The following is a 27992-nucleotide window of genomic DNA, read 5'->3' on the forward strand; positions in this document are numbered from 1 at the left end:
CATTTTCTTTCACATTTTAATATATCTGAAATTTAACCTAATCAGTTTTAAAATTAAACAAAACTAGACAGCAAAACATTGAAAAAGCAATTCACCACCAGACACAGAGGAAAAAGCTGCATTGATATAGGGAAGAAAAGATTTAAGATGTGTTGGTTGGAACTGCACATAATTCACCATCAACAGATTTCTCTCCCTCCCCCATTGCAATAAAGTGCTTTCATTTGTGGTGTGTGTGTGCAGGAACTGGTTCTTACCAGTCTGTAGTGTGTGTCTGAACTCCGAGCCAGAGGTCCTGTACAGCATTTCACTGTCCATTCCTACAGGAGAGAGAGGCACAAGCAAACAGTTTCATAGCAGCCCCATCCAAAGCCAGTCCTTTACCTACATACACAGCTATGGCCAAACAATCCTGGTGGAAGCTTTGTCAGCAATACTTTGCCCATAAAAGCTCTGAATTCCCATCTTAGTCTGTAGAATATACATATTCCGTTATAACACATTTGTTAGCACTAATTAATTTGAACTAAATGCATTTGAATATATATTCTGAATGATTTCCCAGAAGAATGTTTCCATAACAAATAAACTTTTACCAACAAGTATTTTCAGACCTCCTGCTTGAATTTAATGGATGTTTTTTTTCCAACCTGTTGCTATGTTACTGAATATGTACTTTTGAGAAAGCTGCATTGTTTATACAAAGCATATTTCTATAAAAAAAATAGTATACATTTCATATCACTCAGTTCTGTCCAAAGCCTCTAAACTAGTGATGTGCGGGTTGAGTTTTTCTAAATCTGCACCCGACCCAGACCCGCCTGCACTCGACTTCACCATTCTATTTATAGACCCGCGCCAACTGCCCCATTGACAAGGTCACAAAAGGGGTGGAGCAGGCGCAAGTCTATGAAACAGGAAGCTGATAGCCAGCAGTCTAAGGTCGCGGGCGGGGGGAGAGCAGACAGAAGAGCTAAACCCGAACCTGCCTTACCCACAAGAGGAGCAGCAAGGTTGGCCCGCACATCACTACTCCAACTGTATCTCTGTAATTTTGTAGTCCTTTCTGTTCCACCCCACACAACTGTGTGAGTTTTGCAAGTTTTCTCAGTGACAACTCCACCAGATATTTTGAACCTACTGGTTGGGAACCAAAAATGGTTCTTCGGGCTCTTTAGGGTGGACTTCACAATTACATTAAATTCAAAAAGACTCCCAAAACAAATATAGCACGTCAAAGCACTTCATAACTCTGCCCCACCCTACATCTCTGAACTCATCTCTATATACTCACCCAATCGCTTAGTACGCTCCTCTACTGACCTGCTACTCAGCTCTTCTCTCATTACCTCCTCACATGCTCGCTTTCAAGTCTTTGCAAGGGCTGCACCCCTCCTCTGGAACACTCTCCCACGATCTGTTCAGCTTTCTCCCAACCTTTCTGCTTTCAAGAAATCTCTGAAAACGCACTTCTTTCGAGAAGCCTACCCTCACTCTGCTTAGCTACCAAACGCAACACCACATACAATACCACATTTCTCACCCACTTAATTCGATCTTGCCCACTCCCACACCTTGTGTATTACTCCCTTCCCTTTAGACTGTATGCCTATGCATAGGGCCTTCCTCACCTTTTTGTACCTGTATTGATTGTGATGTTTGTTACTCCATATGTTCTATGTATGTAATTCATGTGATGTAGTTGTATAATCACATTTACTTTACAGTGCTACGCAATATGTTGGCGCTATATAAATACAAGTTAATAATAATATAGGTCTCAAGAGTGTTAACAAACAAAGCATTAAATTGCAATAGTCAAATGAAAGGTGGTTGTGTATCAGATTTCCTTGATGCGTCATTAATATAGATACAGATACAGCTGTATATACGATTGTTCAGGCTAAATGTAAGCATAAAGCATAACACCACTGCTGGGCCAGCTGAGCTAGATCACATGAGGCTGTAGTTTCTAAGCCCCAATGCCAAACTAATAATGCGCGATTCTGAAGCATATAAATCTTTTTAAGACTGTTATTAGTGGTCAATGCAACTTACCTCTCTTTTCAATAGCTTCGAGCAATCTGGCAAGAATTGGAGGCGCAACATCTGGAGGGGAAAACTGATCCACCAGTTCAGGCAGAGATACCCCTAAAATCAAAATGGAATAAAACAATTTATTTTAGTAACATGAAAGTAATTATGGATTTACGTCTCAATACATATAAAAATATTAGAAAACAAGCTCATGAAATCAAATTATAAATGAGAACAAATGTTAGATGTGAAAACAGATGTGAATTCAAAGTGAATCTCTTTCGTGGATTCAGGAACACAACGGTTAGGGTCTGGCCACACGAGCATAATCTGGGAGATTAGTCGCCCCATCGACAAATCTCCTCTTCTTTGGAGCGACAATCTCCCCAAACTGCCTTCCCCCTGCCCTCCGCCAGCTAAAATCAAAATCACCTGCGGCAATGCACACGCGGCGCTACATTTTCCGAAGTCACCCAAAGTTTCCTCAGGAGGCAACTTCGAAAAACGAAGCGACGCGTGTTCATTGCCGCAGGAGATTTGTTGCTGGGGTGACTAATCTCCCCGAATTTGCTTGTGTGTTGCTTGTGTGGCCAGACCCTTAGTGGTTTAAACCAGCGGTTAGTGAGATACACTAGCTAACCTTATCTTTTTTCTTTGTTAGTACTTTTGATCCTTTAAAGGGGTTGTTCACCTTTGAGTTAACTTTTACTCCAAATTATTACCCTAGCAACCATGCATTGATTTGAATAAGAGACTGGAATATGTATAGGAGAGGACCCAAATAGAAAAATAACTAATAACTAACAATAAATGCATTTGTTTTTTAGATGAAGTCAGTAGCCGCCAAATAATATAAAACTATAAAAAAAAATTATAATGACAATCAATTGAAAAGTTTCTTAGATATGGCCATTCTATAACATACTAAAAGTTAAAGGTGATCCCTGGTGTTATCTATAGCAGAAGTGACAGCCCTCCTGAATTCAGTATCCTGGTAACATGTCTCACAGTTGTACCTTTTAACCATAACTTTTACCCTGCACAATACGGTCTTTCCTGTATTTGCCCAGTAATACATGACTGCACACACAAATTAATACACTTCTGGAAACTGTGAAAATAATGGAGTAGATAATCTGACATCAGAGAAATACATGTGGCGGTACCACATGCTGCATAACAACATATTTCAAGCGGTCCTACTCTTTTTGTAGTGTGATCAGACGTCTTTGCAAGCAGCTTTTTAAAAGTTTGTAAAAAAGATAACTATTGTGCACACATCCTGGAAGGAACTTGACTTGGCCAGCGCTATAAACTCTAGGATTGTATAAACATACAATGAACAAAAATAAACTCATACAAATGGATGGTGTAGTTGGAGAGGCAACTGGAAATGGATGTTACTATGGTGACTTGTAAGGCAAATACCTGCCTTTGTTTAGTTCCTCTCAAGCACCAGGCCTCAACCCTCTCCCACCCCCACCAGCACACAAGCCATTGCTCTAGACTTTTATACAATGCTGAGTAAACCATGCTTCAGCGTTTTAGGCAGCAAGAAGGAGGGAGGGACCCCTGCGCTTCTGACTCCCCCTCCCTCAGTTCTGGATCAGGAGCAGGCTTAATCCCTAGCCAGACTGAACTGCTTTGTCAGCAAATTCCAATCTCTCCAAAAGGCTTAACCCTTTAAGGGATCAAGAGTGAAGCATGAGAAATGAAAGGATTTGAATCGGCTATGTATTCTGAAAAATGTATTCTCTATTTATGAAAACACAGATAACAGGACCAAATAGGCCCTGTGCGCCCCTTTTCTAAATGACACATTTAATATAAATTTTAAAAAAAAAATCCTTCTACACACGAAGACAGTCCGTCCAGCAGCCCCCCATCAGTTTCTTAAAAAACCCTAAAACAGGTTAAAAAGCAAGAGTCCCTTTTTTTTCTCATCTCCTCATACCCAGAAAGGAGCAAAAAGAACAGCAATGCAGAATGCAAAAACTTCCCATTCTTTTTCATTGCCAATACCAGGGAGTTGTAATCTACAAGACTGTTAGGGGCAGATTTATCAAAACGGGATTAAAACTCATCACAGAAAAATCCACTCACTTTCTATTCATTCCTATGGGATTTTTAGAACAGTATTTTTCAATGGAGTTCACCATTTGATAAATGTGCTTTTCAAAGTGTATATAGAAAGTGGCTGAATAAATAGAAAGTGGCTGAATTTTTCTGTGGTGAGCTCTATAAATCAGCCCCTTAGGGCAGAGACGATTTGTTTTCCGAAGTCGCCCAAAGTTCCCTTGTGAGGCAACTTCGAGCGACTTCAGAAAACGAATCGCACCAATTACCATCCCGCTGGCGATTTACATTCTAGCCTGCGCGGTGCAGTTAGGGGAGATTAGTTGCCCCGAAGAAGAGGAGATTTGTCACTGGGTGACTAATCTCCCCGAATCTGAGCGTGTGTCTCTGCCCTAAATTTGAGATCCTGGAATAGAAAGCTGTATGGGCTTATTCATCTTATTTTGTTCTGTGGAGATTTTTATCAGTTACGCGGTTACTGGGGGAGAGGACATTGACTTTATTCTTTGCCTGCACAAGAAATTATTGCGTCTGCTTGGGTGCAGGAACATACATTTTCGTGCTGAAATCCAACTCGTGTGCCTGCACCCGGGACGCCATAGCAGTTCTGGATGCAAGCAAAAAGAAAGCAAATATCAGCGTTGGGGCTAATTCTCAGCCTGCGTTCTTTCGCTGTATGAGATCAGCTCCTGTATGGAATTAGCCTTAGCCTGAAGCTGCCACTTGCCTTATAATTCACAGAACTAGGGGTAGACAGTACAGGTAGCTGCTTAGGGCACAACCAGGTGGGGGTGCAAATTGGAAAAGGGTACTTATTCTAGTGAGGGGTGCAGGATCTGTTATCGAGCAGGCAAACAACCATCAGGAGGTGTTATGTGGCCCAACTAAACTAACAGGAAATAATAGGATTTAAAAAAAAAATATTTTAAGCAGTTGCAACCCAGGCACCCATACATGGGCCGATAAAAGCTGCGACAGACGGAGTCGGCAGCTTATTAGCCCATGTGGGGCTTTCCCGATCGATATCTGGCCGAAAGTCGGGCAGATCTTGATCGGGCAGGTTAAAAAATCCCGTCGGATCGCGGCCGCATCTATGCGTGATCCGTATCAGATCCATTATGATACGATCGTTGGGCCACTTCAATGTGGGCATATCGGGGAGAGATCTGCTCGTTTGGCGACCTCGCCAAACGAGCGGATCTCTACGTCTATGGCCACAGATTGCATATCTATGATCTGTGAACTTTAAGGTGACCATACACAAAACAACATGGGGCCCACATATCTCAACCGATATCCATGTATTATGTTGGCCAGTTCATTATGCATTGACAGATGAAATTGGTAAACCTGCCCAACAACTCCTGACATGAATATCTGCTGGGATCTGTGGGCCACTATGCACATACCAGTAACAAAGAGGAGCTAGAAGACCTGTGGCTCTAGTGTACGCTCCATTCTTTTGGGACAATTGGGCAAACAGTTTTCCCGGTTGGTTCTGTACGACCGTCTTTAGTGCTACACAATGTACACTGCCCAATAAACAGCACTCCCACTTGCAGAAATTGTTGCAGCCACTGATCTGCTTTGTTCCTCTGCCCCAAGGAAACGAGTGGGTAGGGGAAAATGACTGACCCTACAAAGGCCTAAGGCCCTGAGCACACAGATAGTTGGCTTCGCTATTCTCTACCTGCAGTTTGTAGGCCGGCTAAGAAGTGATTCCGCAGCTGTGTGTATCTGCATGGACAGGTACAGCTTCCCCCTTGAGTAGATGGAACACAGACCATCTTAAAATGACTGCTTTCAAATTTTTCAGGTCAATCTCTGCTCTCTGTACCTGTGCTCATTCAGCAGCTGTACTTAGGCAGATACAAGGAAATGCAGATTGCGAGTAGATTCACTTCTCTCCACCTGCCTACAAAACACAGGTGGAGTGCAGCAGAGCCAACACCTTGTGTGCCTAGGGCCTAAGGTGCCCACTGTTGTCACTGGGAAGCCTGGCACTCAGCACTTAGGAAATAGTCATCTTAGGCAAAATGGCAGCCATCATCATGTGCATTGCCTGCTTACACCCAGGTCAGTGATATAAGTGATAGATTACAGTTTATTCCCATACAAATAATACTGTTCAGAACACCCTCCCATTAATAATTAGGATGTTTTATGTTAGCATCTAAAGACAGATCAGGAAATAAGATATAGTTTTATTAGGAAAATAACCTGTTAGGGGCACGATTGAGCTTTGTGATCAGGCAAGCTTATTCCTGGTGTGGTGATTTTAAAATTCTGTATCTTAGAGCTGGGAGTTTTTAAACTATTTAAATAGCAAACATCCACAAAACTATACATATTTAGTATGGATATATATACACATTAGACACAGGGTTACTCTTATCTGCATTACATGAAATCTCAGCACCCCTCTAAACATATATGCTCCACCACATCAATCCCTTTCCAAAAAATGTATACTGTAAAATATTAAATTCATGATGTATGTTTCTCTTCTTCAAATGCTTTAAAAATTTAATACAGTATTCAAGTATGCATTTGTGGGCTAACTTGGAAATAAGTAATATCTACTATCTAAATTTACATAAAACTAAATCTCAATTTTTTTCTACTGCTCTTTTGTAATTGTCTAATGAACTTATGTGACCCAATGTTCTTTCTTTCTTTCAAAAAAAAAAAAAAAAAAAAAAAAACACGCCCTGTCTTGTAGGACCAGAACATTTGGCTGACAAGACAGTGCAGGTTGAACTACCCATTTCTGATAGGTATGGGACCTGTTATCCAGAATGCTTGGGACCTGGGTTTTCCAGATAACAGGTCTTTCTGTAATTTTGGTTCTTCATACCTTTCTACTAGAAAATCATGTACACATTAAATACATCCAACAGGCTGGTTTTGCTTCCAATAAGGATTAATTAAATCTTAGTTTGGATTAAGTACAGGTTACTGTTTTATTATTACAGAGAAAAAGGAAATCAGTTTTAAAAATGTGTCTTATTTGGATAAGATTGCCTTTCTATAATTCAAAGTTTTCTGGATAACGTGTACAGATACAGTAACTGATCCCATACCTGTTCTACACGTTTGCTTGGGAAGGTCTCAGGCATACTCCTGTGTCAAAACACCCTCACCACCCTCCATTCACTTAAAGGGGGAATACCTGATAATGCCAAAACTGGTGCTTGTCTGTATGAAAATATATAATAAAAAAAAAAAAAAAAAAACTGGCAAGTTTTGGGTGTTTAAGGTTAGAACTGTGTGCAAATGCAGCACCAGTTAACTAGTAACAAAGATGTTCTGTAGATAAATATAAGATAATTTCTTAGAAAAGCATTGACAAGCAAGTGTTAAATTAATCTGGCTGATGTAGGACCTTTTTGTGACAAGGGGAGATGTCGGAGCTGGCTTGGGGATAGTAGTGGAACAAAAGGGGAGTTATCCTTCTGGCAAGTTTTCTTTGAAGCCAACAGTTTGTATCAAGTAAAGACAACAAGCTAGCTTACAAATAGAACACTTGGGCAAAAAAAAAAATACTATTCTAAATGAGTGCCTTCTGAGGTTCTAAATGTTTTAAGAACCCACATCAAGACTCATACATTTCAAAACTATAAAAAAAAATAAAGACTAACTGAAATTCTTTCTTCAACACACCAAAGCTGGCTGTAGATTTTATTTGTACAATGAAAGATCGTTCTTTTCAATGTAACGATTTACAACTAACCATGCAGATTAAAATAAGTAGAAAAAATAAATCAATGTTCTGGCCAATAATTGACAGACAGCAATTGTATGAAGGTTATGTCCAAGAAAGAGTAGTGACAGTCACCTAGGCAACACATGCAAAGATATTATTGTTAGCCGACAGAACTGTTCTGATCTGTCCGACTGACTAAATGACCGATCACCATGATACAAAATTCTGAGCCCACAGAAGATTCGAAAATCTTGACAATATCTTTTGAGTCCATGGCCAGTTTAAGGCTAATGCCATACCAGGCTGATTATCGGTCTGCTGATAAACAAAGGCCAAGATTCAGCTCCAATCAGCCCACACATGTGCCTGCACCCAGAGCCCCTGTATTGGCCCAGATTGCATGCAAACAGAGTGGAGCTCTACTGCGACCCAGACTTCCCATGCCACCTTCCCATTAATGGAAACTGCCTTACACTGCTGTTACAGGTGGTTATTGCCCCCCCCCAAATGTATTGGAGCATTTTTTAGGCTGAGAACCAGCAAGTGTTCATGCACAATTCCACTGGCTGAAATTATAAGCTATGACACCATAGTGTCATAGCCCTTATGCTTTATGTTAATTTAAATTACAAACCATGAAGTCAATGACCACAGCAGTCGACTAGAATATTTACATGACAGCAAAATTCTGGGGTAAATATGCAACATGGTAAAGTAGTTAATTAAAATCTACTTATAGCAGCTTTAAATGAACACACTTGTTTTCTCACCTGGTGAATAGGATTGCTCTATCCTGGGTAGTGTAGGAGTGGCAGGCAAAGGACGTTGCCCACGGGGGCGATGAACTGGTAGTGACATTCGAATTGGGCCAACAAACTCCACATAAGTCCCAGGAAAATCTCCCTTTTGTTTGGTCCTTTCATTGACTCCCAAAATCCAGCCAATTCGATCAGGGTTTTGCTCATCTCCATCTTTGTAGCCAAGGGCATGCAATGCCGCTCTACTGACTGTCAAAACGTCTCCTGGCAGGAGGTCAATGTCTTCCTCACGCTCCTTTTCATATGGATAGAGTGCTCGGTACTGAAACCCGTCGGTAGTCATTGGTACTTGCCCCTGCTAACTCCAGATGGGCATAAAAGTTTGGTTGACTTAATGCCCAAAAACTCCTTAGGGCATTGCAGACAAAAAAGGATTTTGCAAAAATTATAGTTAACTTACTGTACGTAAAACACACAAGGGAAAAGTTTACGAAAAGTTTTTAACATTATAGTTCAAAAATAAAAATTTAAATCTGTTTATTAGGGGAGAAAAAAAATCAAAAAATGGAAGAGTAAAAGGAGAAGCCCTCGGCTCTAAGTGCCTGTTATTCTTAGTTTGAAGCCACGATTCAGCCAAATTATGGAGCACAGAAAGAGTGAGACAAACATAATCCACGACTTTTCAGGTATCATGCAGCAAAATGGAAAAACACAAAAGGAGAAGTTGTAGGTGGATTTACTTAATGGTGGTTCCACGGTCTGGGTACTGTATGCTGAAAGTTACAGTATGTGTCTGAAATTAAAGAGAGATAAATAAAAATCACAGCAGTTCAATAGTACTCAGTATCACTGCAGATTTAATGTGCTATTACAAGGATTTCACTTGTGTATGTAATATCACATTCAGTAGTAATTTGAGCCTCATAAAAATAATAAATGCATTTATTTGAACTCCTTACACACACACATACAGCACTATGAGAGTTGCCACACAAATGCCCAGTACTGCAGTGAATTATCTTTCTGCATTGCATTTTGGGCTTCAGTTGAGGTGAAATACAGCAGGGAGTTGCCGTTTATAGGTCACATCTGCTCCAACAGAATTCCTGCTTCTGCCCTTGGAGACAGAAAAAAGGGGGGAAAACCGAAAATTCATAGTGTAGCAATCAATGGAAAAACATTCTTTGTAGACTGTATTGTCTCCATGAGTATCCATATAAAAATAACATTGGATTTTAACACAAAAAAAAAACCAATGTTTTGAGAAATATTTGAGAGAAGCCAGGCACCAACCTACCGGTCAACAGGGCTGTAATAAAACTATAATGTACAATGTAACTAGTCTACAGAACAATTAATGCTTTAATAGTCTGTAGAGCCGCGCTGCAAACCCAAATATCGTTCAATATACAGGTATAGGACCAGGACTGAAACCATGAAACAGAATCATTGGAAGTCTATTTAAAATAATTCTATTTTTTTTTTTTTAATTCTCTTTTTCTCTGTCATAATAAAAGCATACCTTGTACTTGATGGTAGCTGAGCCAGGTGAACCCATAGTGGAGCCAAAACAATCCTAAAGGTTTTAGTTAAAGAAACAGTAACACCAAAAAATTTAAGTGTTTTAAAGTAATGAAAATATCATGTAGTGTTGTCCTGCACTGGTAAAACTGATCCGTTTGCTTCAGAAACACTACTATAGTTCATATAAACAAGCTGCTGTGTAGCAATGGCAGAAATTGAAACACAGCTATATGGCACAGGTTAAATAGTGGATAACTGAAAACACAATTAGACAGACAGAGCTTATTTGTTATCTGCTGTGTAACCTAAGCCTTTTCTCCTTTGAATGGCTGCCCCCATTGCTACACAGCAGCTTATTTATATAAACAATAGTAGTGTTTCAGAAGCAAACAGCAGTTTTACCAGTGCAGGGCAACACTGCATTATATTTTCATTACTTTAAAACACTTGTTTTTTTAGGTTATTGTTCCTTTAAGGTATAGTGATACAGATTAAGGAAATAACCCTGATCTGGAAAACCCCAGGTGCCAAGCATTTCAGATAATAGATCCCTTACCTGTGTATGTTTTCAATAGTTATTTGGACAGGTCTGTTTCTGTTGGTTTCTGTCTGCACTGCTGATTATGACTGTCAGCACAATGTAGAAGAAGCCTGCTCTCCCCTTGCCAAGACTCAGTTTTCTATAATACCTTGCATGCTTATTCATAGTTCTGTTAATCATCTGTCTCCTGGTTCATTGTTTCATTCAATGAATGTTTTGATCGACACATCAACAGGACACAGAATTGAAAGACAAATGCTTCCTTTAAAAGAGAAGGAAAGGATTGGTGCACTTGGGGGTGCCTAAGATTTGGCACCCCCAAGTGCACCAAGCCTTTCCTTCTCCTTTGCCAAATGTTAGGCACCCCCAAGTGATTGCATTGACTTACCTGAAACCCCGGGCCGGTGCTGCTATCAGCAGAAAACTGCACCAGCCCAGGGTTATACCAGTGAGCACCACAGAGCTATCTTCTTTCGTCTTACTCTATCTTCGCACGGCTGTGCATGCGCAGTAGAACAAAAAGCCGAACTTTAAGTAAAAAGTCAGCTATTTCGTTCAACTGCGGGAAATTTGAAGAAAGAAGAACACAGAAGTGGATCACTCCGTGGTGCTCACTGGTTTAACCCCGGGCCGGTACGAGTTTTTTCCCCCACAGGTTGAATTCTCCTTTAAAGGAGAAGGAAAGCTACTGAGGCATTTTATTGCCAATAGATTAGCTGCAATAGTGCAAGCTAAAATGCTATATTTATTCAGTAGAATGTTTTACCATACCTGAGTAAAAAGTTCTAGAAACTCTGTTTGTTTAAGATAGTAGCTGCAGTATTAACTTGGTGTGACATCACTTCCTGCCTGAGTCTCTCCCTGCTCTGGGCTCAGATTACAGTAGAGAAGGGAGGGGAGGGGGAAGAGGAGCAAACTGAGCATGCTCTTGCCCAGGGCAATGAGGTTTAAGCTGAAGGCAGGAAGTCTGATACAGAAGTCCATGTGTACACAATAGAAGAAAAGAAATGCAGTTCAGAGCAGCATTACTTTGGGGGTTTACTGGTATATTTAGATGGACCTTTCTGATAAGGCTTACTTAGTTATAACCTTTCCTTCTCCTTTAAAGGACAATGAAATTAAACTAAAGAAATAGCTAGAAATGTTGTACATTATGTTTTGAGCTTCTGTACCAGCCCCAGGCAACCAAAGCCCTTTAGCAGGAAAGATCTGTGTCTCCAAAGATGCTCCAGTAGCTCCCCATCTTATTTTCTGCTGATTAACTGCACATGCTCTGTGCTGCTGTCACTTACTGAGCTTAGGGACCCACTCACAATATACAGTACACATAGAATATAAATTTCACAGTATAAGGCTGATTAGTAATTAATATGGATAATTACTACATGGCAGCAGAGAAACCAGTGCAATTAGCATCAGAATTTAATAATCAGCCCTGTAGCATCAGCTTATATTACAGGCCAACCTCATTTTCTGCTTGATAATTTGCAACGACCCCTAAGCGTAGCTTCTCAACAGCTGCTCAGAGCCCACTCACCATGTGAGTGTCGCACACACTTTCAAAGATGGTGGTGACCCCCTGTGAAAAGTTTGAAGTCCTGGATTATTGCTGCTATTGACAAGCTGAAACTTTAGGCTGGTGCAATAAGTGCTGTATATAAAATATGCCCTGTAGCATCAGCTTATATTACAGGCCAACCTCATTTTCTGCTTGATAATTTGCAACGACCCCTAAGCTTAGCTTCTCAACAGCTGCTCAGAGCCCACTGACCATGTGAGTGTCGCACACACTTTCCAAGATGGTGGTGACCCCCTGTGAAAAGTTTGAAGTCCTGGATTATTGCTGCTATTGACAAGCTGAAACTTTAGGCTGGTGCAATAAGTGCAGTATATAAAATATGGCATTTTTAGCCCTATTCATTTTTAGGGTTTAGTTTTCTGTTAAAGTTGCAGAATGTAAAATTTAGATACATATATTTTTTCAACTTCAGCAAAAAATCTTGGTTTCATATGATCTGAAAACCTTTTTGCACATCACAGCTGGGTCATTATAATTTTTGGAAAAAATGAGATGTGCTTTGTTACGGGGGGGGGGGTAATGACCGTGGGTTTTTTTCAGAACGCTCCCATCCAAACCAGTATTATGCAGAGCTGTTGACCCATAGATGCAGTGACATAAAGTGATGATAGCATCATGATTTGGGGCTTTTTTTTACCAGTGTGGTATGGGAAACTTGTTAAAATGGAAGGAAGAGTGGATGATGGAAAATACAAGGAAATAAGAGAACCTGTTTCACTCCATTAAAAGAGCCACTAACTGTCTCCAGCTTAATTTCATTATGATAGCGTCATGCCAAAGCTGAACTAGTTTTATAGCTTTTCTCTACGCTATGAGCAAAGCAAGTCTTTGTCCATGCTCATTGTGGCTTGCACATCCTTCAAACTCTCGAGCATCTGTCCTCCAGCTGGAGAAAGCAGACAGAAAACTTACTCCATATAAAGACAAAGAAAAAAAAAAAAATCACCAGAGCCAGAGGGTAGATGTAAGAAAGAAAAACTAATTTCAAAATATGAACCCACCAAAAATTGAGAGATGATGTCATAGGGCTCTGCCCAGTTTCTAATCTAGAGTTAGAAAATATCATAATATTACATAATTAGACAAATACCAATGTATGGAGGGGAGAAAATAGAGGCTAGTTTTACAGTGAAAAATGTTAATACAAACAAATCACATGGGAACCATAGTATCTTGTGCTGTGTTTATACAATGTGAAGAGAAAAGTTGATGCATATCATTATTCCCCTCATTAGTAGGTTGTTAGACCAAAGACAAGTTATATTAATTCAGTCTATTTAACACAGATCAATATGCCAAAATCACTAGGTTAGATGGATTTGCCTTTATGTACGTGGAATGCCAACCCCCAAATTTTTTTGCAGAATAAACATAATTCCAAGCAACTCCAATAAACAATTACAATTTTATATGATTCATTTATATATGTATTGCTATTAAAAGCCGTGTTTGTCCCTTTCTATTCTCTGCCCTGATGGCTCAGACTGTTGAAACAATGTAAGTCAAGGCAACTGATTAACAGACCTGTCTTTGCTGGGGAACTAAGACTTTTGCAACATTGTTTAAAAAGGAACAACCAAAAGTTAGGCAAATGCTGATTTCAATAGCAATACTTTTTTTCAATAACTTTAAAAAAATGTTTAATAAATGTATATTGGAAAGTTGATTAGACTGTTTTCTTGTATTAGGAAAAGTTTTATTTTGGGGTTGACTTGCCCTTTAAAACAGACCAGTACTAAAATAGAAAGCACCAGTGTTCCATTTAAATCTATGGGACATTTTCATATAATTGGGGAGACTTATGATTTGATTATCTCAGCAGAGCTCCTGAAAAGGAAAAACCCTTTAAAAAACAAAACAAAAAAAAAACAAAGTTCGTAAAAAAAAAAAAAAAAATTGCTCATTCCAGCTAATAAAACAACTGCCACTATACAAAGAAGCCAGATTTTATTGGAAATAGAATGAAATACCCCTTGGAGTAATCAAGACAGGACTTGCACAGGATTCGATGATTTACAGGAAATTGCGCCAACAAATAAATGAATGCTAAACTGAAACAGTGAGTTTCCACTGGACAAATACAGAATGAAAAGGTATTGAGTTTCTTTAAATTCTATTCTTCTTAAGAATACTTTATCTACAGTATTCATGATGCTAAAGTATGCTTATATTGAAGAGGACGTATGAACAAATGTTCTGAACACAACTGGTCACAACCTGCATGAAACTAGTTTACACTACCTCTACCAGAACTCCGACATTAATCTAAAATATCTGCTTTTGTCCTGAAAGCTATGAACTGTTCTGAAAAGTAGATAAATGTTAGAATAAATGAATAACTTGTTATCCACTTTGTGCTTAAATGTACAAAGGTGTGTAATACTTAATGGCTTGAGTCTAGTCTACTTATACCTTACGGACACCAGAAAGTAAACTTTTTTTTGTCTTTGCATGCTATTTATACTTTGCCATAAAAGTATTTGTCCGATGCTTTAAAATTACCAAATAACCAATTACAGCCTTTATTTGGCACCCCCTGTGAAGCTTTATCATGCTTGTGGAGCTCCCCAGCATTTAAATATGGTTCACGGGGGGGAAAGTTTGGTACTGGCCTATGGCCAATTACAGAAAGTGACATTTCTCAAATCCACTATTGACAGGCCAAAGCCAGAGGTTGGACTCAGCCGCTCCACCTTTTTGTGATTCAACAAGGGACTTATTATAACCACGTTCAATAAAACAGTGTGCCATTTCTTCCAAACTGACATCACACACCCCCTTATCTTGGGAAACAATCCTTTTACCCCTTAACAATTGGCTATAATTTGCTCTATTACAGAGATCATTTACATGTTGAAATGCCCCTGTGATAAAGCGTATGTTGGAAAAACTAAATGGGAGATCAGAATAAGGACTGGTGAACACAAAAGGGCAATCAATAATTGTGATCTGGAGAAACAAAGATATGTTACAACTGTGAGCAGAATATTTAAATGACATGGCCACAGTTGAGGTGGTTCATCCTACAAGTAAGTGTGCCCTATAGGGGAGGTGATTATAATTATCGGATATCAGATTGGATTGATAAATTAAATACTTTGGCTCTCAAGCTGGCCACAGACGCAAAGATCCGATCGTACGAATCAATGTACGATCGGACTTTCCCCATCTCCCGACCTGCCACTTACCATTCAGATCAAAGTCTTACCAGTCAGATCAAATAAAGTAGTTAAAGAACAGATCAGCCGATGTTCTGCCCCTGATCATACGATAGACAAAGCTAGTGACAGTCTCCCACTGAAAATCGTACGATTGGCAATACATGCAGAGATATTACCCGCAGCAGACAGAAATTTTCTAACCTGTCCGATCAACCAAATGACCGATCTCCGCCGGACAAAAAATGTCGGGACTCTCCACACACGTTCCGAAAATCATACGAATCCTTGATTCGTACGATGAGATCTTTGCGTCTATGGCCAGCTTTACGGAACATCTTAATTACTCTTGCTTTTCTAAAAATGTGATGCCTATTCTGATGTAATATGGTCGTGACTTGAGTTTAACCCCAGTGGGGATATGCATGTGTTTATTTGTGTTTATGTTTAGATATACAGCTACAAGGGAAGACGTTGATTTGTGTACTTATTGTATGGACTTTTACACCACAATTTTGAATTTGTTTTTCAATGAGAAACTAGCACTTCTTTGTCACGTAACAGGTATTTACTTATTATGATATAACTCTTGGTCTAAGTACTTGCATCGGTACTATGCAATGTCACTTAATTATGGGGTGGTGTTTTCCATCTCTACACCTATATGTAGCTGTGTTACAATTGTGAGAGCACTTGAGAAATGGGGAGGAACCATTGTGTGGAGATCTCGATAAAGCATGAAAAGGATTTATCACAATTGCTGTTGGGAGTGCAATTTGATTTTTCCTGATTTTTTCCTGATATATTATCAATCCAAACAGTTACTTTACAGTCAAAATGTTATTTGAAAAACTAACCAAGTTTCCCCAGTGTAAGGTTTTTTTTTTTTGTTTTTTTTTTTACACAGGTATTACTGCTTTAAAAGGTGAACAAACAAACCCAGCCTTAAAAGGCAACGCACAAAAGTTAATTTTGAGCGTTCAGTCAATGGAGCATTTTGCAGTAAATTGGAGCGGCACAAAAAGCAGAATATGGTCCACCATTGACAGGGAATGGAAATTGCCCAGAATTTTGAGTAATATACCCCAATTACTTGACAGAACCAGGCACTGGCAGCCAGTTTCGATTTACCTTGAATACATTTTAGCTCCCTCGTATAGAGCTCAAAAAATGCTGGGATAACAACATCCACTAAATGAATGAGTCTACCATTAACGTAAAGAAACTCAATACGGCTTCTTTCAGAGAGAAAGATCTGGCATATTTTAAATGAATGCCAAGGTGTACTATAGAAACACGTTTCTGAGGCCCCAGAGCAAATGTGCCTGTTGCTGCTGGAAGGGTGCTTAAAGGAGGTTGATCACCTTTAAATAACATTTTGGTATGATGTAGATAGTGGAATTCTGAGAAAATTTGCAATTGGTTTTCATTATTTGTGGTTTTTGAGTTATTTGGCATTTTGTTTGCCAGCTCTCTAGTTTGCAGTTTCAGCAATCTGGTTTCTAGGATCCAAACTACCATAGCAACCATGCATTCATTTGAACGAGAAACTGGAATATGATATGGAATCATGAGTAATAAAAAGCAGCAATAACAAGAAATGTGTAGCCTTAAAGGACATTTGTTTTTAGATGGGATCACTGACCCCCATTTGATGAATGGAACAGTTTAGAAGTAGAAGAATGCAAATGATTCAGATAATATAAAAAAGCAAAGATGAAAGGCAATTGAAAAGTTAATTTAAAATTAGCCATTCTCTAACGTACCAAAAGTTAACCGAAAGACGACCCACCCCTTTAACCAGCCTTGGGCCTGTGATTCTTCAATGACCAGCCAAATTGCTTCCAACAATTCATTTAAGGACATATATACAGTATAAAGTAGGAATTCCCAAACTTTTTATTTATCCCTGAGCCACTTTCAAATGTAAAATTGAGGAGTGACATAAGCATGAAAATAGTTCCAGGGGGTGCCAAATAAGAGCTGTGATTGGATATTTAGTCCACTCTAGGAGGACTGGCAGCTACAGGAGGCTCTGTTTGGCAGTACATCATTTTTTTGGGGGTTTTTTTTTAAACCAAAACTTGCCTCCAAGTCAAGAATTGAAAAATAAGCACCTGCTTTGATGCCACTGGGAGCAACATCCAAGGGGCTGGTGAGCAACATGTTTCTCCTCAGCCACTAGTTGGGTACACTGATATAGAGTAATGAAAAAAGTTTTCACCTGCATCAGTAAACCTATATCTGTAATGGCAAGGAAAAACAGACGTTAATTTACATTTCTGGGTCCATATAATATCGGTCTTCCAAGGTGTGTAAAAAGTGTTGGCCCATTACTCTTGGTTCTACCATTAATAATACTTTTCAGTGAAGGCCAGCAGCAAATAAATGCTACTTTGGGGGTTCAATTAGAATTGGGGCATAGATGCCAAGCCAGTTCAGAATGGATCCGCAAGCATCTTGGCCACACCTGTCCTGCCCCAAGTCCTCTGCTGCTTTGAGAGATGCTGGATAGATCATGTATAACATATGAATTTCAATGGAGGTAGTAAATTAGGTTTCAGGTGCAAATTACGGACATTGAATTATGGACCTATTCCTGCACTGTAGGTGTGATTACCAAAAATACGGGTGTGTTGACATGTTAGTAAATATAAATGCAATGTAGCCTTGTAGTCAGCCATTGGTTTTATATATTAGGGGTGCACCAAATGCATTTTTTTTTATTTTTAAGATTCAGTTTAAACCACTTGTCCCGTTGTGACTGCAGAATTGCTCCTAACCTTTCAGATAATGCAGCATGGCCGGGCATTCTCATTGAATCAAAAACAGAACTGGCTATGGGACCTTTGGAGTCCTACAGGTGTCTTGTTTCATGGTCAAACAGGAGAGAAAAATAAGCATATTTAGGGAGAGAGCAGGGTATTAAATGAAATCTAAATTCATAGAAATAATAGGAAACAGATGTCTCCTTTCTCCAGCAACAGCTGCCATCTTGCCAAATGTATTAACTATTAAACTGCCCAACAGATCTGCTCACACTAGATATTCCGTGACAAAGTAACGGATTCTGAAAAAACAGACATGAGCATGAAGGGCAAACTAAACCCAAGCACTCTACTGGTTAAAACGTATTAATAGCGGTTTTGTGAAACATTACATGCCAAACCAACATGTTCATGCAGGATGAAATTTAAAATGCAAAAGTTCTCAGCTCTCCCTGCAGAAGAATGGAACAAATGGGAGACTTTCACAAAGATCCTCCTATAAATCTTACAAACACGGAGTCATGACAAAAAGTCATGTCTTTCACAAAACAATGGGCTCACATGGAAGGTCTCTGATCCCTCTCCAATTCTCCCCAGCACTTTTTCATGCTTACATTAGGCTATTTTTCAGCTGTCATTCTAGCCATGATGCTTGAGCACTCATGCCATTCAGTAGTTTTTTTCAGCTATCAAGTTACATATATTTTATTGAGGATTAAACTGCCAGGATAATGGAGTTTTTATATTTGTAAACAACTGCAAATTCAACCTAGAATCAAGAGACTGTGTGCCCAATATATCCATATTGTTTTTCCAATGTACTGACATGTACAAACGCATGCCTTTCTTAAATACTAAGATTTACCTTTGAAATACGTCTATGTGCCCTTTTGTTAACAAACTGGTCAATCACAAAATATAAAATAAAAAAAATAAACAACACAGCTGAGCCATTCGTACATGAATTTGCAGCACGCTGTGCACCAGTTTAAGTTTTTTTTTTGCTCAGAAGCAGCTGAAATAAAACGACACGGGTCTTTGCTGCATATTAACATTTAGTGATTTAGTGATTAAATAGTGCTGACCACCTTCCCTATGGTCACTAAGCACACCCATATACGTCATTAGTCGGGCTCTGTCCAGGTCAAAAAGAGGACTTTGTGCTAGTTTGCGAAGTGGCCGATAAGGTTGAAAAATGTGTGACCCGTTCATTACAAACAAAACCAAAGCAAAATAACTATTTCTAATACTTCTCAATACACTGTACTATGAAGGCCACTTTGGATGACCCTTGCTGTCCGCTTTGAAGCAATACAGCAGTTCAAAACGGATATATTTTGCATAAAATACAGGTCTGATTCCCCGCAGAGATTCGGATTGCCGTTAGTTATTACCTGTGAAACCACATAGCAACCAGTCTCCTTAAAGACTACAGTATATATTTAGTACTTTTTGCTGGAGCTCTGGGGGGGGGGGTGATATCACTCCAACTTGCAGTACAGCAGTAAAGAGTGACTGACGTTTATCAGTGTACAAGTCACATGGCTGGGGGCAGCTGACAATATGTCTAGCCCCATGTCAGATTTCAAAATTAATTATTGAAAAATCTGCTTTTTAAAGAAATGGATTTCTGTGCAGAAGTCTGCTGGAGCAGCACTATTAATTGCAGTAGTTTGAAAAAAAGATTTTTTTTCCCCCATGACCGTATCCCTTTAAGTAGGACATATCTAGCATATTGGTTGTGTGAATAATGCCCCAAGGGGATATTGTCATGTGAAAACACGTTTTTTTCTCTCTCCAAAATGCATCAGTTTAATAGTGTTGCAGACTGCACTGAAATCCGTTTTTTTAAAAGAGCAAACTGAATTTTTTTTATAAAATCTGACATGGGGCTAGACATATTGTCAGTTTCCCAGGTGCCCACAGTCATGTGACTTGTGCTCTGCTAAACTTTACTGCAAGTTGGAATGATATCACCCCTCTCTCTTATACAAGCAAATGCTGTTTTTGCACATGAAATGCCAGTGTTCACTGAGCAAGAAGATCCTGTATGGTGACACCAAAATTAGTTAAATACATTGCCTACAGAAAAAAAACAAACTCTAATACTAATTATCAGACTTTTTTTTTTTTTTTTTTTAAATGTCAGTATCAATGTCAGGCAGTATGGAACATTACTGAACCTAAAAGGAGAAGTAAAGGATGTATAAGGAAGTAAGTATAGCATAGGGCTATTGTACATGTCCTACCAGTTCAGTATAGTACCAGAAATATCTCGGGCAACTACTAAGGGGCATGTTTAACAAAGGGGGGGGGGGCAGCTTGCCAGAGCAGAATTTCATGATACTCTGTTAACTAGACAGCCATTTTTAGCGACATAGAGTGGTGACATTCCTCTATGGTGAACTTTAGCAAGTTGTGTTTTCACCTTTTGATAAATGTGTCCTTAAGCCTCCTTTTAACTGCACAGCCTATACAAGGATGGAAAACCTTTGACAAAATAAATTGTTTATAGAGCTCACAATCTCTTTGGATACATTACTAACAAGCAAACAGATACATAATCACATTGTATTCAGTCACTGCCTATTTTAAAGCACCAAATATTACACTTGCAATGCCTATAAAGATTAAAGGGCACCTATCACAGCCAAAATCAATCACATATTAACAATCTGACCAGTACAACCTAAACACGTTTAACCAAACTACATATAGTTTTTTGAAAAAAACTGCAGGTTCTAAAAAATCCATTACTTTGTCAAATGGTTTCTTTCTGAGGGAGTCCATACAGTGACTATAACATGCAAATTTCAGGGGCATGCTCAGTTTGTAGCACTGCCTTGAGTATTCTACCCAGAATGCCTTGTTTTAGTAAACTCCACTAGAAGTATCACGAGATTTCCCTATCTTGTCCCCGACTGGTGATGTTATTATGCAAATTAAGGGCACACACTAACTTCCAGAAGGTGGCAGCACTACTAAACAGCAGCTAACAGCTTTTGGCTGATTTAAAAATAGTTTAGAAGGGTTGCTAAGAAACCAAGGAATTTCAACTGAGCATGTGCAAGATTTCAGAGATAAAGTTGGCTAGGAAGATATAGGTAGGAGGAGCCAGTGAAATCCAAGATGGCTGCCTCAGCTAGAACTGCAGTGGAGATAGGGGAGATCTTGCAGAAGGTATAGTGAGCTGATGATTTACATTAAACAAACAATTCTAACAGTTTTAAAAATCAGATTTCTTGAACTTTCACATAGTTTATTTACTTAGTAAATTATTTTAGTTACGATTGGTGCCCTTTAAATTAGCAGTAAACGCATACATAATGCCCAATCACACATGATATGCTGTGTGCACAAGAGGCATCACTTTAATCCGCTCCATTTGTATCTTACATAAAAGTATACTTTCATCAGTAGTGGAGAAAAAAAAAGGGATTATCCCAGTATGATTTGCAATTTATATTCACTTTATAGAGGCATTGAGCATTTTAGCAACTCTCCAGTTTGGGATTTTAGCAGTTGATTATTAGGGTTCTATTTACTCTAGCAACATGTGGTTGGAATGAAAGACTGGAATATAAATGGGAGAGTCCTGAAAAAAGATAAGCAATAGAAAGCCATCAGCAATAAAACCCAGCAGCCAGTCTTTGGCTGCTGGGTCAGTGACCCTCACTTGAAAGCTGGCAAGTCAGAAGAAAAAGGAAAATAATTAAAAAAAACTATAACATGAAGACCATTTTAAAAGCAACTAAAAAGCAGAACATTCTTTAACATACCAAAAACTAATTAAAGGCTAACTACCCTTAAAGTGCACCTGTTGCCAAAATATATAATACCCAACCAAAGGTGCAGGCACTCTGGTTGGGGATAACAAGTGGGTTTTTTTCCTGGTTCAAGCAGCCATGTTGGGGCACATGCATGTGCATAATAAGAGAATGCTGCAACTTGCTCATTATGCGCATACGTGCGATGCAAGAAGCGTACTATGTGCATGCGCTCTGACCAATATGGCCGCTCACACCGTGAGCTCCCGGTGTGATTGTTGGCGATGATACGAGTAGTTTTAAAAAAAACTAAAAAAACGCATTTTGAAAAATAATTACAAAATTTTAACCATTAAAAATGGTATGGCTAAGATTATACAATGAACAGATTAGTTGTATTTAAATGTATTTGCCTTTTAAAAGTAAAAAACAAAACTAAAACAACCATTTGCATACTTCACTGACCTTTGTATATCATAGCAGAAAAGGTGCTTTCCAGCTATGGAGGAACAGTAACGGGTTTCCTTAAATAGTACCATAGGTATTTGCTTCGTACATATTTCATGCTTTTTTGTTTGCTTTCTTTTTTTGTATGTGCTGTGAAATGGAATTTAATAAAGACAAAACGTTTGAAAAATCATAGCTATTTTTAATTCACTACCAGATACTTTGACATTTAATAATGAATGCAAAATTATATAGAAAAACAAATAAAAACATTCCCCACTCATTTATTTTAGGGATTTAAGGAACACTGTACTATATGACTTGTGCATTTTTTAACATACCTGCACAAAACACAGCAGCTACTACTTCTACCGTTCTAGTCAGTTTAAAAATCACATCTACCATTATATCTTTGCTCTGTATTATAATACATAATGTACCCCCTGTTGTAAAATATTTGGATATTAGAAGTCACCTTTGAGTTCTATGATCTGTATCAAAGCACTCGGCCTTTGGATATGTATATTATCCCTATATTTTACAACAGGGAGTACATTATTCACTGTATATTATCAATGCAATAAATGGATGTGGCGGAATCCCTAACCAAACCTATCCTATTTGACACATGTAAGCTACTAGTGAAATCTCAGGGTGAAAGAAATCAGCGATTTCAGTAGGTACATGGTCTAAAGTCATGTATTTTAAGGGATCCGATATAGTTCGGCCAGGCATTTGAATTTTTTCAAATATGAATCGTGCTGAAAAATGCCTGGATTTGGCCAAATCCTAAACTGAATCTGGGATTCAGAAATTCCGTTGACTATATGGAAGGGAATACCTCTTGCCTGTCAAAGCCATGTATTAGACAGAAAGGAATGAGACACCCTTGCTCATAACAACTCATGATGACCAAAAAGCACTAAAACCTACAGCTGACCTACTTTTAAGGCCATTCACATAGACAAGTCACAGGAGAGATAAAAAACAGCATTCCATTACAGATATGGGATATATCAATACACCATTATCCAGAATGTTTCAGAAATTCCATTCCCACAGAGTCCCATTTAAATAACCGAGTAAAGGTATGGGATCCATTTTTCGGAAAACCCGAAAAATCTTTTCATTCGAATCCTTCACTCGAGCTTAGTAAATCTGCCCCTTAATCCAGGTACTTAAATTCAGAAGTCTACTGTATTGTGCAAAAGGCAACCATTGCAACAATATCTACATGATTTTGCATGGCAAGTACTTTAAACACAGTCCCAGCATTTGAAAATGATCTCTAGGCGAATTCTGTCAATTCCCCCGGGCGACAAGATCTTAGAGTAGTATCCCTGACTTTTCAAATGATTTGGTCACTTTACATTATTATAATGCAAATTACTGATGACAACATTTCCTTGGAAATTATTTGTATATGACCAAGCATTATGTCCATGTCAGTAAATACAGGTTATACCAAACAGACATCCATAACCATTCTGGTTAATATGACACAAACTGTGCAACATACATTACCACGATTTTTCAGTGGTTATAAAATTATTTGTAAATACAGGTATGGGATCCGTTACCTGGCAACCGGTTATCCAGAAAGCTCCAAATTACAGAATGGCGGTCTCCCATAGACTTCATTTAAGCCAAATAATGCCCATTTTTAAAAAGGATTTCCTTCTTCTCTGTAATTATAAAGCCATACCTTGTACTTGATCCAAACAAAGATATAATTAATCATTATTGGAAGAAAAGCCAGCTTCTTGGGTTTATTTAATGTTTTACATGATTTTCTAATAGATTTAAGGTAGGAAGATCTAAATTACTTTCCGTATGCTGGGTTCCTGGGGTTTTTTCAGATAACGGATCTTTCCAATCGTTTACTCTGGAAAACCCCAGCATTCTGGCTAAAAGGTCCCATACATGTATAAAAGGCTATAAAAGGCAGTAGCTGTGTGTCCCTTTCTATTGTTTGCCCTAGTGGTTTTGACTATTGAATCAGCAGAAGAAGCCAGCTGACTGACCTGCTACATTGTTTCAGAAGTCAAAAGCAGCAATGTAGAAAGGAAACAGGGTTAACACTGCTTTCATTTACAATTACATGTACAAATTGTTTTCAAACCACTTCAAATGTTAACTGAAAGCAGAACAAAAAGTTACCTAGCATTGCAAAATCTTTCATCAGCCACAAGTGTATTTTTTGAGCCAGATCCCCTTTAATTTTAATGATAATGACAAAATGATCGTACAAAATCAACACTTTGGCACGCACTCCACAGGACTCCAGGTAACGGTAAAAAGGATTTTACTTTATTACACAAACAAATATCCACCTAACTGCGTCGTCACGAAACGCGTTAGGTGGATATTTGTTTGTGTAATAAAGTAAAATCCTTTTTACCGTTACCTGGAGTCCTGTGGAGTGCGTGCCAAAGTGTTGATTTCGTACCTTGATGTCTCCCCTATGCTGAGGGTTCGGGGCGCAGCACCCGGACCACCGATCAGGAGCGGTGAGTGACCCACAAATTTATTTCATTGGGATATTTAAAGCGGAGGGCTTGGGGCTTATGCACCCGAGCCAATTTCAAACAGCGGTGAGCAAACTTGGATTAAATGTTTTAGCAGACCGCGAAGTAGAAGAACGTCCCAATACATAATCTTAATGATACGGCGAGTAGTTAGAGCGCTCCAGTCCTTAATTGTGTAAAAGTAAAATGATCGTACAGCCCCTTTAGAGGTAACTTTGAGGATTGCTGCCTATATATTAATGAATGGTATGTGCCAGGCACTTTTGCTTGTGCAGCAGCCCTTAATAAGTGATTGCCTGTGTCTCCCTGTAAGGAGAATGGAAGCACGAGGCCAATGGCTGCACAAGCACGACTATAGCAATGGCAGGGGTGCAAGTGTGCAGGGCCAGTATCATTCGTAGCTGTGCACGTGTAGCCAGGCCTCGGCTGAGCTGGCAGTAAAGCCACTAGTTGCCCTGCTTTTCAGTCCTCCCCCCTCTCTAACTTTCTTTGCACAATTCCCCACCTGTCCTCGCCACATTCCTGCCGACCAGAGAAGCTTCCAAGGATAAACCTCACCTGTCTTTCATACCTCTTCATCCCATGTGTCCACAACTACTTCTCCAGCTCGCTTCTCTGCTCCAGGCTTCACAAGCTGAAACTCCCGGGAACTGTCATGGTGCAGTGAGGAGAAAGAGCAGGACGGCGCCGGAAACAGCCGAGGCCTCGCAGTCAGGGGAAATCCATTCCGAATGGTGGCGAAGTTTGCCGAAACCCAAGCTTTCACGTCAAACGAGAGTCCAGCATTGACGGAAACAGCCAAACGCCCTAAGCCAGGGGTGCCCAAGACGTTGATCGCGGCCTACCAGTCAATCTATTGTAAAGTTCCTGGTAGACCGCGACCGTTCCTTGAAATGTGCTCGCAGGCACAGCTCTCCTTGCTTTCCTTCTCTATTGAATGCAGGCAGCCGGCCAGGCCAAATTACACAGACACTAGCAAAAGTTCTGAGAGCAGCTTTCATTAGTGATCAGCATAAAGCCCACCCCCTCCTGTAGCTCTGTGTCTGCATTGGAATATGGTCGGGCGAGAAAAGAAGAAGCAAGGAGCCAGAGAGTCATGTCAGCCTGTAGACCTCTCTCTCTCAAACCTAATTTGTGTAACTGCCATTATTAAATATAAAATTACCATTATGCCATCTATGTCTGAGCTCTGGTGGGTTTTATATATGGTGTTGCCTCTGTCATGCTGGTATGAAATGTGGGGGTATTATACATGGTATTGCCTCTCTTCCATCCTGATAGGAGTTCTGGGGGGTATTTATACTTAGAATTCCCACTGGACCATCCTGATATGAGTTCTGTGGGTATTATACATAGAATTGCCTCTGTGCCATCCTGATATGAGTTCTGTGGGTATTATACATAGAATTGCCTCTGTGCCATCCTCCTGAGTTCTTAAAGGGGAACTCCAAATAAAACATAACTTGAGCTTTTTAAAAAGTAAACATAATTTCAAGCAACTTTGCAATATACATCATTTAAAAAATATGCAGTTTTCATGATTTTTAATGGGTTCTGACAGTTCCCTAAGCCTAGCCCCTGCTCTCATGCTGATCTGTCTGACTACTTTGCTGAGCTGGCTGACTACTGTTACTTTGTATCAGCAGCCATCTGTCCTCCGTCCTGCATCCTGCAAACCCCACAATTCCCTGCACACGTAATTTCAATAAGGAACAGAACATCAGCGTGCAATGCATTGTGGGTTATGTAGTTCCTGCATGCTGTCTGTAAGCTGTGGAGAAGTTGTTACAATTTGTAACATCAGTGTTTAGTCCCTCCTTCCCTGCCAGGATATCAAATGATGCAGAAAGAGAAGAACTGTTAACCAGCTCTATTTCAGCATAGAAAATGGCATTTATTCATACTTTTTGAAGAAGCAGGTAACTGTGATAGGTATATTTGGGGTTTCTGTGTTATGTGGGCCTCTTTTCAAATTTTGGTTTGGAAGCCGGAGTTCCCCATTAAGGTAGATCTCATGATGGCATCAGGTGGCAAGAGTAGATCATGAGCACTGGTATAACTATAGAGGAAGCAGACCCCACAGGGGGGCCTGGTGAAAAAGGGGCCCGAACCACAGGGTCTTTAAAAAAAAAAAAAAATTGCGTCTGTGCCTACGTGAGCACGCAAACATCAGCGGGGGGGGGGTGCCTAGGTGGATGCACGTGCTGGAGACAGAGTCCCTATGAGCACCGGGCCCTCCAAATATGTTTCTGGCGGGCAGCCCGTCGTGCTGTTGTTACACCCCTGATCGCGAGGTGATAAAATCTGGGCACCCCTGCCCTAAACCTAGGCTACGAAGGGGAAAACCGAGCAGCTTCTGAACTTCTTTTTTCTGAACTTTTTGACTATTCATGTCATGGGATAAGCCGAGTTTTGGTGACAACTTCTGAGTACTCACAACGACCAGTTCCTAAAGCTTTTTGACTTCCAATTTAATTATTACATATTATGGTAGCCCAGTGACATGAATTTGTTTATGTGAGTGCTTGACTGAATTCCTCCTGAGCAGATCTCAGCCTAGATGAAACATGTTCTGAGCATTTCTGTTCAGGCTGTATTATGACATATACAACACTTGCAATTATGGTGTGCAATTTAAAATACTCAAGTCTGAAAGAACACTCTTGTCAAATACTCAATTTTGTTATAAATGTTTTTTTTTTTAAATAAACCTACTTCAGTCATATTGTGTAACAATAGAGCAGAGCTGGGCCAAGTAGAATTAGTGCCATCAAAGTAATTTTCGTGACTCGTAGCAGAAGCCAGCTGATTAAATGTGACTATACATTGGCAGATGGTCATATGCCCTCCCTGAATGGACAAGATTGAGCTGATCCAATCGTAGGCCCAAGGGCCAGGAATGCAGGTTATTGGTCCTCGATCAGATGGGATTTTTAAACCTGCCAGATCGACATCTAACCAATTTTCAGACAGATATCGGTCAGGGAAGCTCATTGGAGGACCCCATACACTGGCTAGTAAGCCATCAATCGGTCTGTTGGCAGTATTTAGGGTTGCCATCTTTTGGCCCGGTTGAATGTGGGCAGGGGTCGGGGCTGTGATG

The 27992-nt window shown here is 39.6% G+C and overlaps 1 protein-coding gene across 6 annotated transcripts in view; it reads right to left on the reverse strand.

Annotated features, from left to right (window-relative positions):
• pik3r2.S (phosphoinositide-3-kinase regulatory subunit 2 S homeolog) overlaps positions 1-26075 on the reverse strand; it is a 50820-nt gene extending 24745 nt beyond the window's left edge. The window contains exons 1-5 of one of the 6 annotated variants that reach the window (XM_041579926.1): positions 25461-26075; positions 22380-22511; positions 8590-9370; positions 2059-2151; positions 258-320 (exon numbers count right to left, since the gene is read on the reverse strand). In XM_041579926.1, coding sequence (XP_041435860.1) covers positions 258-320; positions 2059-2151; positions 8590-8920 — 487 coding nt within the window. In that variant the 5' untranslated portion in view covers positions 8921-9370; positions 22380-22511; positions 25461-26075. Of the gene's footprint in view, positions 1-257; positions 321-2058; positions 2152-8589; positions 9371-22379; positions 22512-23941; positions 23962-25447 lie in introns of those variants that run through there. The other 5 variants (XM_018243665.2, XM_018243664.2, XM_018243663.2 and 2 more) reach the window with 5 other exon arrangements.
• Positions 26076-27992: the final 1917 nt, after the last annotated feature.

The sequence above is a fragment of the Xenopus laevis genome, chromosome 1S, assembly GCF_017654675.1.
Source record: "Xenopus laevis strain J_2021 chromosome 1S, Xenopus_laevis_v10.1, whole genome shotgun sequence".
NCBI classification, from domain to species: Eukaryota; Metazoa; Chordata; class Amphibia; order Anura; family Pipidae; genus Xenopus; species Xenopus laevis.